At 43.2% G+C, this 16974-nt stretch overlaps 1 protein-coding gene across 2 annotated transcripts in view; it reads right to left on the minus strand.

Moving 5' to 3' along the window:
- Positions 1 to 343: 343 nt before the first annotated feature.
- Positions 344 to 16974, minus strand: part of EMB2753 (tetratricopeptide repeat (TPR)-containing protein) — a 54037-nt gene continuing 37406 nt past the window's right edge. Inside the window, exons 10-26 of one of the 2 annotated variants that reach the window (XM_087386879.1) lie at positions 10635 to 10712; positions 10394 to 10447; positions 9549 to 9619; positions 9338 to 9392; positions 9160 to 9255; positions 8868 to 8996; positions 8578 to 8660; positions 8206 to 8436; positions 7921 to 8056; positions 7708 to 7830; positions 7414 to 7545; positions 6074 to 6130; positions 3774 to 3871; positions 3604 to 3662; positions 3367 to 3481; positions 2452 to 2555; positions 344 to 979 (exon numbers count right to left, since the gene is read on the minus strand). In XM_087386879.1, the coding sequence (XP_087243005.1) occupies positions 765 to 979; positions 2452 to 2555; positions 3367 to 3481; positions 3604 to 3662; positions 3774 to 3871; positions 6074 to 6130; positions 7414 to 7545; positions 7708 to 7830; positions 7921 to 8056; positions 8206 to 8436; positions 8578 to 8660; positions 8868 to 8996; positions 9160 to 9255; positions 9338 to 9392; positions 9549 to 9619; positions 10394 to 10447; positions 10635 to 10712 (1836 nt within the window). In that variant the 3' untranslated portion in view covers positions 344 to 764. Of the gene's footprint in view, positions 980 to 2451; positions 2556 to 3366; positions 3482 to 3603; positions 3663 to 3765; positions 3872 to 6073; positions 6131 to 7413; positions 7546 to 7707; positions 7831 to 7920; positions 8057 to 8205; positions 8437 to 8577; positions 8661 to 8867; positions 8997 to 9159; positions 9256 to 9337; positions 9393 to 9548; positions 9620 to 10393; positions 10448 to 10634; positions 10713 to 16974 lie in introns of those variants that run through there. The other variant, XM_087386880.1, reaches the window with a different exon arrangement.

A 16974-nucleotide genomic window follows, 5' to 3' on the forward strand; every position in this document is an offset into this window, starting at 1 on the left:
CTTTCCTGGAGATCAGCAAACACGCTACAAGACACTGACATAACTATGTACCAACAGGAGAAACTGTCAGGCCATCGCAATAACTAGTCAGCTTCTTGCATTTAAGAGGTTTGATAATGTTAAAGAACTGCCAACAACAAAAAAAGACTTCTGTTTGAGTAGCGACAAAGAGAGAACACTTCTAGCTCTCACCCCCCCCCCCCCCCCCCCCCCACACACAACAACAACAACAACAACAAAAAACGTATTTACTTGCTACAACTCTCATGTCACAAGGCTTTATGTTGCACATACCAAAGAATTTAAATAGAAGAAAAGATTGGAGCTGAGGCCTTGCCTCTATTGGCCAGGAGTACTAGATCAAGCACAAGTGCGTTTGACACAAACATTTTCCAAAAAACCCCTTTTTAAAAATACAACCATGCTATGTTGCTTAATTGTCACAGGTGCCAATCTTGAGACTTAGGTGGGCCATAAGACGATGCCACACCTCACCAATAAACGGGTATACACACATTTGCATTATTGGCATTACAAATAAGAGCCTCTTGCAACTCGTGCAGAAATATTGGGCAGAAGAATCTGCCCAGTTCTGCTTCAACCTCTCCCGTATCCCCATATACTCCCCTTTAACTAACAAAACTTGAACAACACGTTACCATTGGAGTGAGAAAATAAGTATGGCATTTTCCATTTGCAGATAGATTTATGCTCTTCAGCCAAACAACTTTATTTTGGAAAAAATGCTGGCAAATAATCAATGGTTACAGGGCGCCTCCAGAGATCTGAAGAGCTTGAAAACCAGGTATATCACCATTGGCAGACTCATCCGACTTTTCTTGGCCAAACACATCCTTTAAATCACCATTATCCAATTTTCTGCAAATACGATTGTTGCTGCTTCCATGAGTAGCTGAACTTTTAGGTCCCTTGAAATATGTTGAATAAGGAAAAACATCTGCACATCGTGTCCTCCACCCTGCCATGTAAGCCAGGAGACTTTAAAAGCTAAAGAAGTTCTCAATCTGTTACACTTGAAACACCCATCCACACCACAAAGATCCAGTACAGATATAAAGAACAAAACGAAAGGTAGTCAAGGCACACTATTTTAAAGGGTGCAAATAGCATCTAACAGAACTGCTAAAATTTGCTACTGGGGTATAAATCAGAATAAAAACACACGAGTACAAGTACTCATGAGCACTGCCCTTAAAGAGGGACGAGTTGATTTGGGAAGAGTTGATTTGGGAAGAGAGAGAGAGAGAGAGAGAGAGAGAGATGTCACTCAGAATAGAAAGTGTAAAATGTGGCCTAAAATAACTGGAGGGACACTTTTTAAGAGAAGTGTAAGGAGAGCAATCCCTGCAGGGCAGTGCTGACAAATTCCTATCATGGACACCCAAATGTCAACTTAAATGTGCCACATCCGTGCTTGCGTAAATCATAGCATCAGACAAAATAGGCAAGGACACATCGTCTATGAAAAATAGGGTGTGCACATCGTACACAGCATATAGGAGCATAACATCCTCACCAGTGTTTACCTACACTCAAGTACCCATGTAAGCACACATACACTCCTATCACACACGGAATACAAAGCCCAGAATTGGAGTTTCAACCTCATGATAGTCAGCCACAAAGTAATAAATGTTCATCTTCATCACAGGTAGCAGGACTACTTAGTTAAGTATGCTGTCATCCCAGCTCAACAGTGGGTTTAGGCCCATGCAAATTGGCATTAATTGGTAGAAAATCCTTGTGTTTAGTCTACCCAGAGACTCCAAACTGTGGAGATATAGAGCAGACACCCTCAGACAAATAAATGAGAAAGCTAGTATGACCTCCAAATTCTTGTCATCCATAGTGAGAGAAGGCATAGCTAATAGGGCAACTCACCCTGAAAATAGGAAGAAATATCACAATATCAACTTGGGTGAAAATTGCCCGAGTTCACTAATACACAGATTAAATCCATGATCACGCCTAATGTTAGCAGGGACTAAACTTAATGGCACCCCCGCGCCCAGCAACAGTCAATGCACACTATTGTGTAGTGAACACAAACGCATGCACAAGCATGGATTTATACAAGAACCCTCATACTTGGTGTTTGACTCAGATGTGAAGGAAAGAACGAGTCACATTGAAGGAAAGCTCCAAAGGATAAGGCTAATCATAATAACCCAGCTCCATTGTAGTCTTTCCCAAGAAATTAGATCTACGCGAAAAAGATTCAAGTGACTAATAGGGTAACCTGCTACTAAGAATAGGAAGTGTTATCACAATTTCAGCAGGCCTTAACTTGGACATAAAAACCTTTAATATCCACTTATGGTGCAGTGCAGAAATGAAAATGTAGCTTGCAATTTCATTATTACATCTCAGGAAGACAACATAAATGCCTAAAACAAAGGGGGGGAAAACACTATACAAGCAAACTCTTACGTAAAGCAGCATCTGCATCATTGAATGTTGTAGCCACAAGCTTGTGAACAGCCACGCAATCTTTAAGGTCCCATTCTCCTACCCCTTCACCAGGGGCCCTGCCACTGGACAGAAAAGAGTGACGAACATCAAGGGTATGCATTTCAAGAAAATCTAAAGGACAGAACTGCTAGATCATTATCAATTTCAACGTCTTGTGTGTTAAGTTTCAGGACTCCAGTCTCAAATGTATTCAAATACATTCTTTGAATCTAACAGAGTGCAAGCCAGTTTGACCATAAGACTGTCCGATAATTCTTTGTACAAAAGGGGTAGGGGACAGATTGGAGAAAGGGGTATAGAAGAGTGGAAGGGAGAGGAGATGAGGGAGAGTAGGAAGGAGAACAGGTAGCAGAGAGAGAACAAGAGGTAGGATGGAGAGAGAGAGAGAGAGAGAGAGAGAGAGAGAGAGATGGCTGCAAGGAGGAGGATGGAGAATAGATGGTGTTAGATGTCGCATCAACAGTACATTGCAATAAGGGGAGGGTACCTTAGTAGTACCTCCTTATCCCCTTTGACCTTTGTCTTTCAAACACCCCCAGGTACTAATAATCCTAACCCCCACTAACTTGACCAGCTTTTGGCCTTCATTACATTCTTCCACTAGTTCAATTCCTCTTCTATGTCAGAGCATACCTGATCACTGATTCCTATGAACTGAGTAGTATTGCCAGATGTTTTAAAACATTTCAAAACCTCTTGCAACACTGCAACATGCCATTTCAAGCGCTTGGCACCATTCTTAGGTATCACTTATCAAATGCACTCTGACATAGAACTAGTAGATAATATCCCAAAGAATTATCGGACAATCTTACTCTCCAACTGGTCAGCACAATGTAGATTCTATGCTATGAAATAATTACAGGATCTTACCCTGCAACCACCGCCCTGCATTCGGTAGATTCTAAAATCTGTATCGCAGAAGCCTTTTGATCTGGAGAAAGAAGATAGAGAATCTCTGCCACTGCAGCTCTGTGGGGAAGTGAGTCTGCAAAGACACAACATGGAAAGCCTCATTTCTTAAAGTTTGATGCACAACATAGAAAGACTATTTTCTTAGCGTTCACTTACAACTTAGCCAGGGAGCTTGTGTTTAAAGTATCTTCAAACCTTTGTGCAGATCCAGGAAAGATTGATTTGCCTCCAGCAGTGTTCTTGACTGTAAGTACCTATTCACGGGAAGCAGAATAAAGAATCATGCCAAGGTCATAATCGTACCAGCACCCAGAGAAAAGAAAAGAAAAGAGTCAAGTGTAGCACAGAAAAGTCAAGGTGCTTACTTCAAACTATCCCTTTCCATACATATGACACTTCGGACTAGCTTCTCAGAGTCTGTCTCAGCAAGGGGCAATCTGTCAACTGTATTAAAGAAACGTATCTGCACATGTTAAAAGAGCATCAGAGAGATCAAAACAAGGCATGAAACATGTTGAATGACTTTGTTATTTCTAAAAAGCAGTGTCAATCTACTTGAAGTTGCAACAGTAAAAAGGCCAAAAGTACACCCACGTGCAAGACCTTCATGATCTACATCATGATAACTAAAACAAAAAACAAAAAGGCACAAATTCAGGGGTCTATCCTTCAAGGCATCCAATTGGGGAGTATCCATATTAGTGACTTGAAAAAGGAACACAAAACCAACCACAACCAAATCGCATCTCTTTTCCACACTTCTACAAAATTTTCATGACTACATACCATTCAGTTGTACCAAAGAGACATTCTGGAAATCTAGCGTCAGTGCCCAATCTGTAATCCACCAAATGAGCGCAACGGGTCTTGACACCTACAAGATGTTGGGTGTCGATTGTGCCACAAGGGCACAGACAGGCTGCCACTTGGGCAACAATTGTATGTCCTCCTAGGGCAGCCACATGAGTGACCAGACCCACCAGGGCTGGTAGTCCTACGGTCCTGCATTGGGGCTGTGAACATGCCCATCATTAGGGTTGGCTGATGGGCTGAAAGATGCCTAGCCATGGACCCATCAAGACGGCAGAGGAGCAGCAAGGGGCGCCTACTTGGCAGGTCCTGGGATGGACCTGACAGGTCAGCTGCAGGTGGGCAGATGAGCCAGCAGCAGGTGCCTGTATGCAGGGACTGTTTCTAGGCAGCAGAGGCTGTCTTGGTTGGCAGACTTACAGACAATCGGCAGCAGAGGCTGCCTTGGTTGGCAGTCTGTGGAAGGGTGTGGAGGTGGACCAGTCGGCCCTGATCTGGTTGGTTGGCAGACTGACTGGGTCAGCCAGTACGGTCTGGTCGGCAAGATGGGGGGCACTCCTTAGTTCTGTGTTGCAGCAGCCCTCAGCCACAGGCTGTAGGAGAGTACATGTATGGGCATAAGGGCGCAGTATGCAGAGCTCACCCTAGGGCAAGCTACTGCAGCCTACCACAAGCATGTGGAGATCCAGGAGGGGTTCTACAGCATAGGGTTCAACAAACAAATTTGGTATTGGTACCATACCTGAGTGGATGTTTGCTGAAGGTGTTGGAACAGATGTGACAGGTTTTGTATAAGTGTTCACTATATCTTCTTGAATATGCAGAAGTCTTGAAGAGAGATAATTGGGTGTTGTACTGCGGCATATCTTCTCCACAATGTCTTGCGTTCTCAGTTGGTGATTGTAAGGGCATTAATCTACCTACACATAGTATTAGCTATGCTATGCTGCATTCAAGTATAGGTTTGTTTTCTACCACGTCATGTTATGATTTCATGAGTTAACATGATGTTTAACACCAACGGTGGGACCCTGGTATGTGTGCTATATCTTGAAGTGCTCAATATATTTTCTCGAATATGCAGAAGTCTTGAAGAGAGATAATTGGGTGTTGTACTGCGGCATATCTTCTCCACGATCGTTCTCAGTTGGTGATTGTAAGGGCATTAATCTACCTACACATAGTATTAGCTATGCTATGCTGCATTCAAGTATAGGTTTGTTTTCTACCATGTCATGTTATGATTACATTGCCAACTCATGAGTTAACATGATGTTTAAGACCAACAATGGGACCCTGGTATGTGTGCTAGTGCAATGGATATTGAACAAAAGGATGGACTTCTGAATCTCCCCAAAGTGACAAAGCCAACACAATCATGGTATAGGGCCTAGGCGCCATGGAGTCAAATGGTGCTAAGGAGCTACTATGGGTTGAAGGCAATCAGCATGCTCACAACAAAGCCTTACACTTCAAGTATCAAGATGCTCCATATTGACCGAGTCAAACATGCTAGCGCCTTCAACTAACTATCGATGTATGAGGAAATACAGGCTAGGCATTAAACCCTTTAATTCTCTGATCCCAATGCCATGCCAAGGAGGCTAATGGTACTTTCAAACCTTTCTTGATCCTACACCAACTCTAAACTTCAGTATGATTAGGGCCTCTCCTTCAAGGTGTGTCTCTTGTCTTTACACTCACACTTCATTTAAAACCATGAACACAAATGCTCCACCTCTAGTCCTCCATTCCCTCAACTCTTGTGAGTTGCCTCCATTCTGATTCTAGAACACAAAAGGAAACCATGTTGATTAAGCAGTCACCAATAATATGTCTAAGAATTTGTACTTACCACACAGCAATGGACATCTGGATTGAGCGACTCCAATTTGAGTTGTCTCTTAATTGCCTGTCAGATTGAGCATGATCGATTAATAAACTATACATAGGGCAGTAAAATCACATCCATGGGCCCTCTTTCAGTAAAGAAATTAATCATCCACTAAACATTGCCTGTATAAAGGTAAGTTGCAAATCGACAACTCTAATGCAACACATGTCACCGTCAAACAAACATCCGAGTTTTCTTATATCTCAAAGAGACTCCTTGCATTGCTGCATCATTTGTATGAAAATAAAGAAATCCACAAGATGCACACCATTTCTTACAAAATGACAGATGCACATTATTGTCAGTGTGAGCTTCTTCATGTGTTTATTTTACCCTCAAAGCATGCTCTTTGGTCTGATTAAACAAGAATTTGTAAGTCTTATCGTACATGGGCGGCTTGTTTATTCAAGGACATCAAAATAAGTTACCAATTTGATGCCCATAAGAAGGCTTTTGTTGGCTCCAAAGCTCCGTCATGTTAAAGGTTATTACTTTGGGAAAAAGCTAACAAGAAAGCAGTTAATGACAGATGCACATTATTGTCAGTGTGAGCTTCTTCATGTGTTTATTTTCCCCTCAAAGCATACTCTTTGGTCTGATTAAACAAGAATTTGTAAGTCTTATCGTACATGGGCGGCTTGTTTATTCAAGGACATCAAAATAAGTTACCATTTTGAGGCCCATAAGAAGGCTTTTGTTGGCTCCAAAGCTCCGTCATGTTAAAGGTTATTACTTTGGGAAAAAGCTAACAAGAAAGCAATTAATATCCTCTACAGAGGACTATGATTAGTCCAGAGAATTAGAATGCATGTATTGGCTAACCTTAACGGGTGAAATTGTTGGGTGTGAGAAGCAATTAAATGGAGATGGAATTCAAAGGAGTAAACAACAAGCTGAGGAGCTCAAGTATACTTGCAAATAAACAATGAAGAGAGTACAAGAGTGGCCAATATATGAGCCCAAAGTAAACAGGTCAACTACGTAGGATGATTTTCAAGTGCATCCAGTATGTCCCCCTAGAGAACTTTTTGGGGAAATACTGCATCCATTCATTAGTGAATTACGCTACAAATATCACCAAACATAAAGTGGTAAGACCACTGTGCAGTAGCTCCATAAGTGTGCTCTAACAGTAAATACAATGTCAAGATCATCACCAGAAAAGGAAATCCCCTCCCAAAAAAGCAGGACCTCTCCCATCCTCCAACTATATGCGGTCGATCAATCCATCTATGTAAGATTTGAAATGACTGACATCTTCACACTAACACGTGTGTGCAGAATACAAATATTGGGCATACCTGCAATGCCAATAGAAGTTTGTGCCTGCGAATGTAGATCTCAAAAGCGAGTAAATGGGTTTCCAACAGCTCTGAAGAATGATCTTGTAAAAGCTTCAAATACTTTGTTGCCTCACCTAACGGATCTTCAACCTTCAAGTCAACCATACACTCAGCAAGTATGGAAACGAGTAGAATATTTCCATCTTTTCTCCATTGGAAAAAAAACTGTGCGGGGTAATTACAGTTACAAAAATATCAAGCAGTACCCCGCAAAGGAGGACTGCAAACCAATAGCAGGGCCAAATGAAGTACCTGTATAAGCTTCTCGCCATCAGGATCAGAGTCAACAGGCCTAGGTTGTTGAGCGCCCTTCTTGCCTCCTTTACTTGGAGTCAAGGTTGCCGCCTCCTCCTCCTTTGCCCTCTCTTCAGCTTCCTATTATCAAAGAAACACAATAGAAGAATGTTTGACCTGCAATCAAAGGCCAGCATACCATGAAATCTCATTTGTTGATCAAGCAAATACCTTCTTTGCCTTGGCAGCCTCTTTCCGTTGCTTTTGACGCAGCCTCCTCCTTTCTGCTGGTGCCAGTCCTACCACAGCAGCCTCCTCTTCCTCCACAGCAACCTTGGGTGGAGAATCATACAGCCTCAAATAGCATCTATGAATATGCCAAACTTGACTCAGCAGCGGCTCAACTACCACAAGAACTAAATTATTTAACTTAATCCAACTAATACAAAGAAACACTGAGAGCCAGCTAGCTACACTAATTAGCCACAGCCGCCATACTCAGATGAAACTAATGACCTGATCACTGCTGCAGCAGCCTTGTGGAAAAAACGATGAGAATGCAAATGATCTTGAAACCGCAGCATACGTATGTATGCACGAAGAGTCATTTTTCGAATACAATATGTATGAAAATCAAACTGGTCTTCAATCATGTCTGCATAGTGTTTTTCAACTGCCAGATACTTCTTCAATGCCCGTCCAAAGGCCCCTCGACGGAAGTGACTATCACCAGATGCCAGTTCATACCTGCTCAGAGAGCCAGCGTTTGTCAGAGTTGATAAAAGGCACCAAAGGCTTACTCAAGTAGAGCTAAGTAATATTGATGGATGGCGGAATGCACCAACTTGATGACATTTTATGCCACTGCGCTTGAGTGTCATAACTCACCACATGCACTGCATATCATACAGATTATTGTGTTGATCACCGTCCTTTGTGAAAAGTAAAGCAGTCTTCTCTGCAAGCTCGACCTGCCAGATATAAGTATTCAAGTTTTAAAAGGATGCAAACAAACTTCTCCTGTGCAGACCCAGTCACACAACTTAAAATTGTAAGTATAAACCTCATCCTTTTGAATCTTTCAGTAATCCTGTACAGCCATCATCCAGAAGTTTTGGCAATAAAAACAGCACCACCAACACTGCTTCTGCATGCAATATCCACAACCACCAATGTACCTGGTCAGCTTGAAGCATACGTTTAACACATTCACTGTTTATAAAACGATCTGCTAGATCCATCATGCGAGCTTCATCTGCCAGTGCTGCTGCCGCTACTAGATCACCTGCATGCTTGAATATCCTTCCCTGACATTGTAAACAAAAACTTGCGGCTTGAACATACATGGATATCCTTACAGTAAACAAGTGCTTGCCAAAACCAATAATCAAATGTTACGTACAATAGAATGTTTCTTGTCAGATTCAATCAAGGCATTGCAAGGATTCAAGTTCTGGTTATCCTATGTACCTTCACCAAGTATAAGTCGATCACAGTGGGAGTGTGAGCAATTGCTTCCTCGATCTTTTCAATAGCTTTGTCATATTGCCGTCTTCGATCATAATGCTGTTAAGTATAACAAATTCAGAAAGAAACATTGATGCCACTTCTCAAGAATTATATATCATAAGAGTCATAAAAACAAAACCTGAGCAAGTAAAAAAAGGGTCCACAGGAGTGTCGGAGGTGTCTCTCTTTCAGAGCTGCAACAAAACATTATAAAGAATCCATATTCAAAATTTTTGAACGCTCTCCACCAGAATCCAAGCCTTCAATGACAAGCAACACTCTAAAATCCCCCATTGATTGATTTGAGCAAAGTCCATCAAACAGGCGGAGCATACTCTGCTATTTATTACCTCCCAGGAAATGTTCCACTGGTCCTGAGGGAATTCTCAATCTCGAGAAAAATCTCCTCTAATACATCCGCCTGCAAAACAGATGGGAATCTCAAACATACCAAGATTTTCTAGTCCAGAATCTCCACAAAAGCTTCCTACAAATCTAACAGTCCAGCGAGATTAAAAACCCAGCAGAGCATTACCCCCCCCCCCCCCCCAAAAAAAAAAACACACCTTCAAACAAAAAAATTTGTAGTGTATTTCTCAAGTTCTAAACCTTCCACAAGCCTCTTCGTATGCCTTAAAAATGATTGCTGCCAGCTAGATTTCTTAGAAATTGAAGAGCAGTAGAGTAGAAAGGAAGGGAGAAGACATCATTCAGGGGCATTCAAGCCCACACAAATGCACGCCCTTGCTAAGGCTAAATCCTCACGGAGAAAAACTAGAGAACAACTTAAAAGAGTACAGACAGGAGGAGGGGGAAGAAAAAAGTTTGAGGAGTCAAGCAGGAGCATTCAAGCACACACACATACACACCCTTGTTAACGCTTGGAACACCTCACGGCCAAAACTGGCAAACAACACAAAACATAGATCCGACAAAAAGACTAAAGGTGTCATGCAGGAGCATTCAAGCACACACAAACACATTCTCTTGTTAAGGCTTGGAATACCTCCATTGCCCCAACTGGCAAACAACATACACATAGATCTGATAAAAAGACTGAAGGACCCAGGGTCTACATCCCAGAAAGTATGATACAAAAGACTCACATCAAAAGAGTAAATGCATGAATTGTCTTCCCCAAACAGCAGCCACATCAACCAAACACAAACCTGATCATTTCAAGGAGAGATTTTACCTTGCCTGGGTGATTGTACAAAGATCGAAGGTCAGAAAACAGCGAGGGGATACCCTGGACAACAAGATGCACTGTTATAAAAGTGAAGCAATTTAGAGAAACATGAACCTCTTAAAACGACTACAAATAAAAAAATCAGCTCTATTCTGAGATAAGAAACAGACAGCCTCTGTACCCTGAATTATTAATGTCTCAAAGGAAGAATTTCTGCAGCAATGCCAAAATCTTTCAGTCCACGCACCTTCCTCAGAAGCGATCTCACATACTGCGCTGCTGCCTGCCGAAAAGAGTTGATCTCCAAGAAATCAAGAGGGATCCGCTGAAGACAAGAGAAACGATTCCCAGCACAAGAAACCAACCTGTCATTAAGAGCGTGCATTTAGCTTGAGAAAAAACTAACTATTTGCAGCATTAATAAAAAGACACACAGAAAGTGTTGCATTGACATCAAGCAGAAACTTTAAAACTTCAACAAATCAACTAAAATCCATAACATTCATAAAATCACATAAACAGCAACCAGAAGGATAGAATTCATTGAGAACATTTGTGGAAAGTGTAAACACCATTGACCACTTTATGGGTTACCTCTGTCAAAGTTCTCAAGTATATCATAAATCACAAAACACTGCTCTCAGCAAGAAAATAATCTGCTTTTTTAAAAGGACAAAACCTCCCATAATTATACAGAAAGTACAACACTCCTCAAGGAGTAGGATATAGAGATAGAGATGGAAGAGACGGAGAGAGAGAGAGAGAGAGAGAGATCATATGATATGATAAGATTAAGTCCGCTTGAGACCCTATAGGATCTATGGCACTAGAAGCCACTATCATAATGATACTGTCTCGACATTTTCCAGTAAATGCTGTGGTTAGTGGGTGCTTGACCAACCTATCACCCATGTCCAAAATTTTACTCAGTGACCCCAAGTTTCCTTGAGGCATGCACCCAGTTGCTTGGCTGGTTGGCTTATAAGGACTGTCAGGCCGAGGTCATTGCTGTCGTATCTTTCGTTGAGCTTCTCCCTCATATGCATGTATGCTCTGCAGTGAAGGAAAGTGTATGGTCTTCATTTTCTTGAGCAATCTCTGAATAGACAGTAAAAACCTCGGATCTCATGATAACTTGGCATCAAAAAATGAAATGCTCCTCAGACTGATCCTGTAGGCTACATAATGTGAATATACGTCTCTCCTTGGGTGAACCCTCTGCTCATCCATTCTCAATACGGAGTGTATGTGAAGAGACCCGAAACTACCCAATAGAGATCTTCAGCGAGTGGGGTAGATGAATTCGTGTATATCCCGAAGGGTCGATAAACCCCTCATCTAAGATATGTAAACAGTGCGGTTCCTCAAATAGATTCCTTCTGATTTCGACCAGAAGGAAGATAAAGGTCTGCCGAAATCACGAGGAAGGCTTCAGGCTGCCCGACTCACGAATATGCCCAGTAGGTGGGTTTACTACGAATCATCCTTGATAACATGAGTATATGTAGTCGCTCCACACGAGCCCACTCTGAATCTGCCATACATCCCCGCTTGTTAGACCAAGGAATCAAAAAGTAAGCACTTGATCCGAGAGTCCTTAAAGTGTGAGCGAAAAAACTGCCTCTCTAATCTGGCCAATGAGGCATGCCCTCTGCCCAAGCAAGCATGCATTGCCGGTCTCATGGTGAAAATAGGTCCAAAGAAGATAACCCCTAAATATGTGTATGACGAGACAATTTCAACCGGTGACCCATCAAAGGTAAACTCCTCCGGATGCCTGAGATGTATCGAAGATCATAACCTTGGTTTTGCCAAGGTTGACCTTCAAGTCATGCAACTAACAAAAAGACTGTGGTACATCTAAGTGCCTCTGAAGGCCCTTTGTTGAGGACGATAGAGTACCACATCATCTGCATATAGCAAGATCTAAATCAGAGTGCTAGCAAGAGATTAATCAGCCCTCCATAGTGTCTGCATAGCTTCTCAAGCTCATCAATGTAGGTTGGTGAGAGAGGACACCCTTGTTTGACCCCAATAGTATTCAAAATCTCGTCTATCCATCCAAACCCTATCCGAACCGTGCACGATACTCTCTCATAAAGTGCCATGACAGCCCAAATGATCTCATGATCATAACTCAAATCTCGAAAGCGCCTGATGAGACTAGCTCTCGGAACAATATCAAAGACTTTGTGGAAGTCCACAAAGCAACAATAAACTCTCTGTTTCTGTGCCCTCACCTCCTCAATGATACAGCCATATGCTCTAAGCCCTTGCATCTCTGCAAATCGATTGATCTCGGCATCAAGCACTGATGCATAAATCTTGAACACGACATGTCCGATCATGATGGTCCTATAGTTCCATGTGCTCATGTGATCCCTGCCTTGTGGATGGGCGAGATAGTGTTAATAGTCAAAGGGCGTGGGAAGCCAAGACAATGGCTAGGATATTATAGTACATGGGTGCATAGATGCAAATGAAATTTTTGATAGAGACAAGTGTCACAGCAGTTTCTCCTGGATCCCATTTGCAATGAATTTGGTACATAGACCCTCATGATCTTTCACTCGGACATTATGAAGCTTCATCACATCCTTAACCCCTCCTTTAGTGAGTGTGTGCAGGCAGTAGGACGAGGTGTATGTGAGAGATCAAGAGCTAGCTGATTTGGAAAGTCGTAAAGTGTGCGTGCATAATGATACAAGATCTTAGTGCCAGTGAGAGGCGAAGGGGACCATCGTCCTAGAAATCTCTGCCAAAAGTCCTTGGGAGTTGTTGCTTATCAAGGTGTTTCATAATTCCTCCTCATTTTGGCGGATTCTTCCTATGAACCATCCGACGATACTCACGTATCGTTTCAAGTTTGTTAGGAAGGTTATGTTTGGTTTCGAATCTGAGTTGACGGCATAGAGTCTTACACTCATCATCATGTGAGGAAAGACATGAAGCACATCCTCGTGAAGTGAGCGGGTAATCAGAGCAGTGTGAACTTCTAGTAAGGGTATGAAATCAATATATGTGAGAAGTGTATAAAGGCATGCTGAGTGCCTAGGAGAGAGACGACGATTGAAGTGTATGTCATGATAGGTGCTATGCGTGATCAGTGAAGTGAAGTATACTGCCAGGCGAGGTGTGGAAATACAAAAAAAGAGATGTGTTGTCGGCTCTAGGAGAGCGTGGTGCTATAATAAGGTCAGTAATACAAGAGGCAAAGGCAGGGGATCCCATGCTGTAATCAACAACGATGGAGCCTCCTCCGTGTGAGAAGCAAGTAAAGGCACTTGAGGAAGGTCATCTATCAAGACCATTATAGATTATGAGAACATGCACCATGCCCAGATCCAACAATGCCCACCCATAAGATGAAATCGGTTCTCGCCTATCAATTGAGATCATAGCAAAATTGCATCCTCTAGGTCAATGTCTGGTAGCATAATAGAATCATCCCTAAAGTCAAGGAGAGGTACCTAGCGCATCCTATCCTTGGATTCAAGTCCTTAAGCGAGAGAACTTCCACGCGGCTCGAAAAATCAAATAAGTAACGATAAGAGCTGCGTAGGGTGATGTCTCAATCTCCTCTCGAATCTCTCAGGCAAAATGTGAAGTCTCAAGGAGGAAGCAACATACTGCTATGAGCCATTCCATCCTGTCCGTGTGTTGAATCTCGATCCAGAGAACCCTAGAGCATGGGTCTTTCTTCACTACTGAGATGGCTCCCAAAAGAGAAGACCTGTAGAGAATTGCTACTCCTCCAGACCCTGATACTCATCATGTGCCCCTCGTCTCATCTCTGTAAGCAGCCTCCCAAGCATAACTGCAGACAACTGGTAGCGGACGCCCTCGACTCTAATGTGTCTCTGTATAGAAGACTATGTCACGACTTGTATATGATTCCAAGAAGTTCCCTAGCTCCAACCATAAGGTACCATTACAGTTCCAAATGGTGTTAAACAAGGTCTCGAATGTCTAAGTCCCATAGATCCCTCTCCCCTAGGTGGAGGAGAGGCCATGTGCCCGATGAGGACCCATAAGGATGTTGCCCATCTCGTACCACACCCACTTCCCATCTCGCTACTACATCAGAGTGTGTCTCTCCTCTACCTATAGGGGGATAAGATCCTCATCCATGGAGATTGATGCATGGTCTCGTAGAGCTTATCGACGTCGTAGAGCTACAAGTCGCACCTATGCATCATGAAATCATATGCTAAGAGACCACTCTCGATTGGGGTCTCTCCCCACTCGCCAGGCCCTCTCCATCCCATGCTCTGCTACCCCTAGAGTAGTGGTCACAAATGTAGCCGCATCATTCATCAGTGTGCTCTCAATACATGGGATGCGGCAAACTCTGATGTTGAGAGCCTTACTAGCTCTTTGCTCTAGCTCCATGATATTAGCTGAAACAGTTGCCTTCGCAGGTACCCGTTTGGCCACATCCACCCATCTGAATATCTCCTCAATGATGGATTGCATACTCGCAATCTGTGTCTCCACTGGTCTACTCCCTGGGATTGTGCGGATGATAGAGAAATCCTTCCGGAGCTGCGAAACATCATGTCTAAGCTCCTGCATGAGGCGATCTTGCTCCTGAATGACACGGGCTTTCTCTTGTATCACATGGGCCAACTCTTGAGCATAGCGGGCTTGCTCTTGTGCAAAGAGAGTCAACTCCACCTCTCGTGCCCGTATACTGTGTAGCTAAGTAGAGCCTCCCAAGTATCTGGTAGGCCAGCTAGTCCACGCCCCAGCTGAAATAGAAAAGACTGGGATATAGAAGTAGGAGGGTGAGATAGGATGGTAGGCAGCAACTCGACGAGATGTGTATGATATGCTGACGGTTGAGATATAGATGAGAAGATCCCAGTATGGTGCGGGAGAGATGGTTGAGGCATGGATGAGGTGATCCCAGTAGGATGTGGGAGAGATGGTTGGCTGAGAGGGAAGGGTGAGAGAAAGGTCGAGCAATGTGGACATGTGTGTGTCATCTCCAGTGATGGTGACATAAGTGATGAACCCGATAGAGCATATGTAGCAAAAGAGGGAGGGTTGATCTCGCCGATGTAGAGGTAGCTGATGCTAAAGTAGATCCCGTCAATGTAACTATAGATGTAGTTGTACCTGAGGTATAGATCCCGTCGTCGTGTAATAATTGTTACGATGAAGAGTGTAAGGCTTTACGTTGTCAACTCACATTCGAAACCAAAAACAGCCTTCCAAGCAAACCAAAGATGCTATGCAAGTATCGTCTACTGGTACGTAGAAAGAAACCAGATTTCGTTTGCCAGAACGAGAAGGAACTACTGAACATTTTTTTTAGTAACAACTCTAAAGACTTCTGGCGGAGATTTTAGAGGGACGGTTCCTCTCACCGACACTCAAGTCTGGTATAACTATGCACGCACATTATATGACATCCAAAACCTCCCAACCCCTGACCTCTCACATCCTCCACCCTCTTCATTGCGGAGGGAGTGAAGGATGCCATAATGAAACTTCATAATAAGCGAGCGAAGGATCATGACGGGCTATGCACTGAGTTCATTACATATGGGACTAACCTCCTAGCCCCGATCTTAGCAAAGCAATTTAATGAAGCTGTCTGTTTGGGGTTTCCACGCACCTGGACTATTAACACTATTTCACGCATCCACAAGGCAGGGGATCCCATGAGCCCAAAGAATTACAGGACCATTATGATTGGACATGTAATATCCAAGTCTATGCATCAGTGCTTGATTCCGAACTCCGCAGGTTTGCGGAGTGTCGAGAACTTAGAGCAACAGAACGAGCTGGATTCCGAAGTGATCATGGAACCATGGATCACATTCTCACGCTCAAGTGTATCATCGAGGAAGCGAGAGCACAAAAGCAAAGGATTTACTGTTGCTTTGTGGATTTTCGCAAGGCGTTTGACACAGTCCCGAGAACTCGTCTCATACGACGTAGGATTTGGGTTATGACCAAGAGATCATTTGGGCTTTCATGGCACTTTACAAGAGAGTCGCAAGCAGGGTCCGAGCAAGATCTGGATGGACAGAGGAGATCATGAGCACTATTGGGATCAAACAAGGGTTTCCTTTATCGCCTATCATGTTTGGCCTCTACATTGACGAGTTCAAGACAGTGATGCAAACATAGGGGGAGGGATGTATGCTCTCTTATTGGCACGCTGATCCAGATATTGCTATATGCAGATAACGTGGCTCATTTGCCTTCCTCAACAGAAGAGGGGCTCCAAAGACGCCTTGACGCACTACAATCTTTTTATGAGTCTCATGATTTGAAGGTTAACCTGGATAAAACCAAGATTATGATCTTCAATACATTTCGAGCCGTCATGCGGCAGGAGTAGTTGACATTTGATGGGTCCCTGTTGAGATAGTTTCATCATACACGTATCTTGGGGTTTTCTTTTCCGGACCCATCTTCACTATGAGACCTGCGATGCAGGCCCGCTTGGGCAAAGGATACGCTTCATTGGCCAGACTAGAGAGGCAGTGCTTCTGCTCGCACTTTCAAAATCCACGGACCTTTGACTCCTTGGTCCATCCAACGGGGATGTATGGCAGCCCTTGCTGGGTGCC

Source organism: Dipteris shenzhenensis, chromosome 16 (genome assembly GCF_047967505.1).
Source record: "Dipteris shenzhenensis isolate YYH24624 ecotype China chromosome 16, Dip_SZ_1.0, whole genome shotgun sequence".
In the NCBI taxonomy this organism is placed as follows: domain Eukaryota; kingdom Viridiplantae; phylum Streptophyta; class Polypodiopsida; order Gleicheniales; family Dipteridaceae; genus Dipteris; species Dipteris shenzhenensis.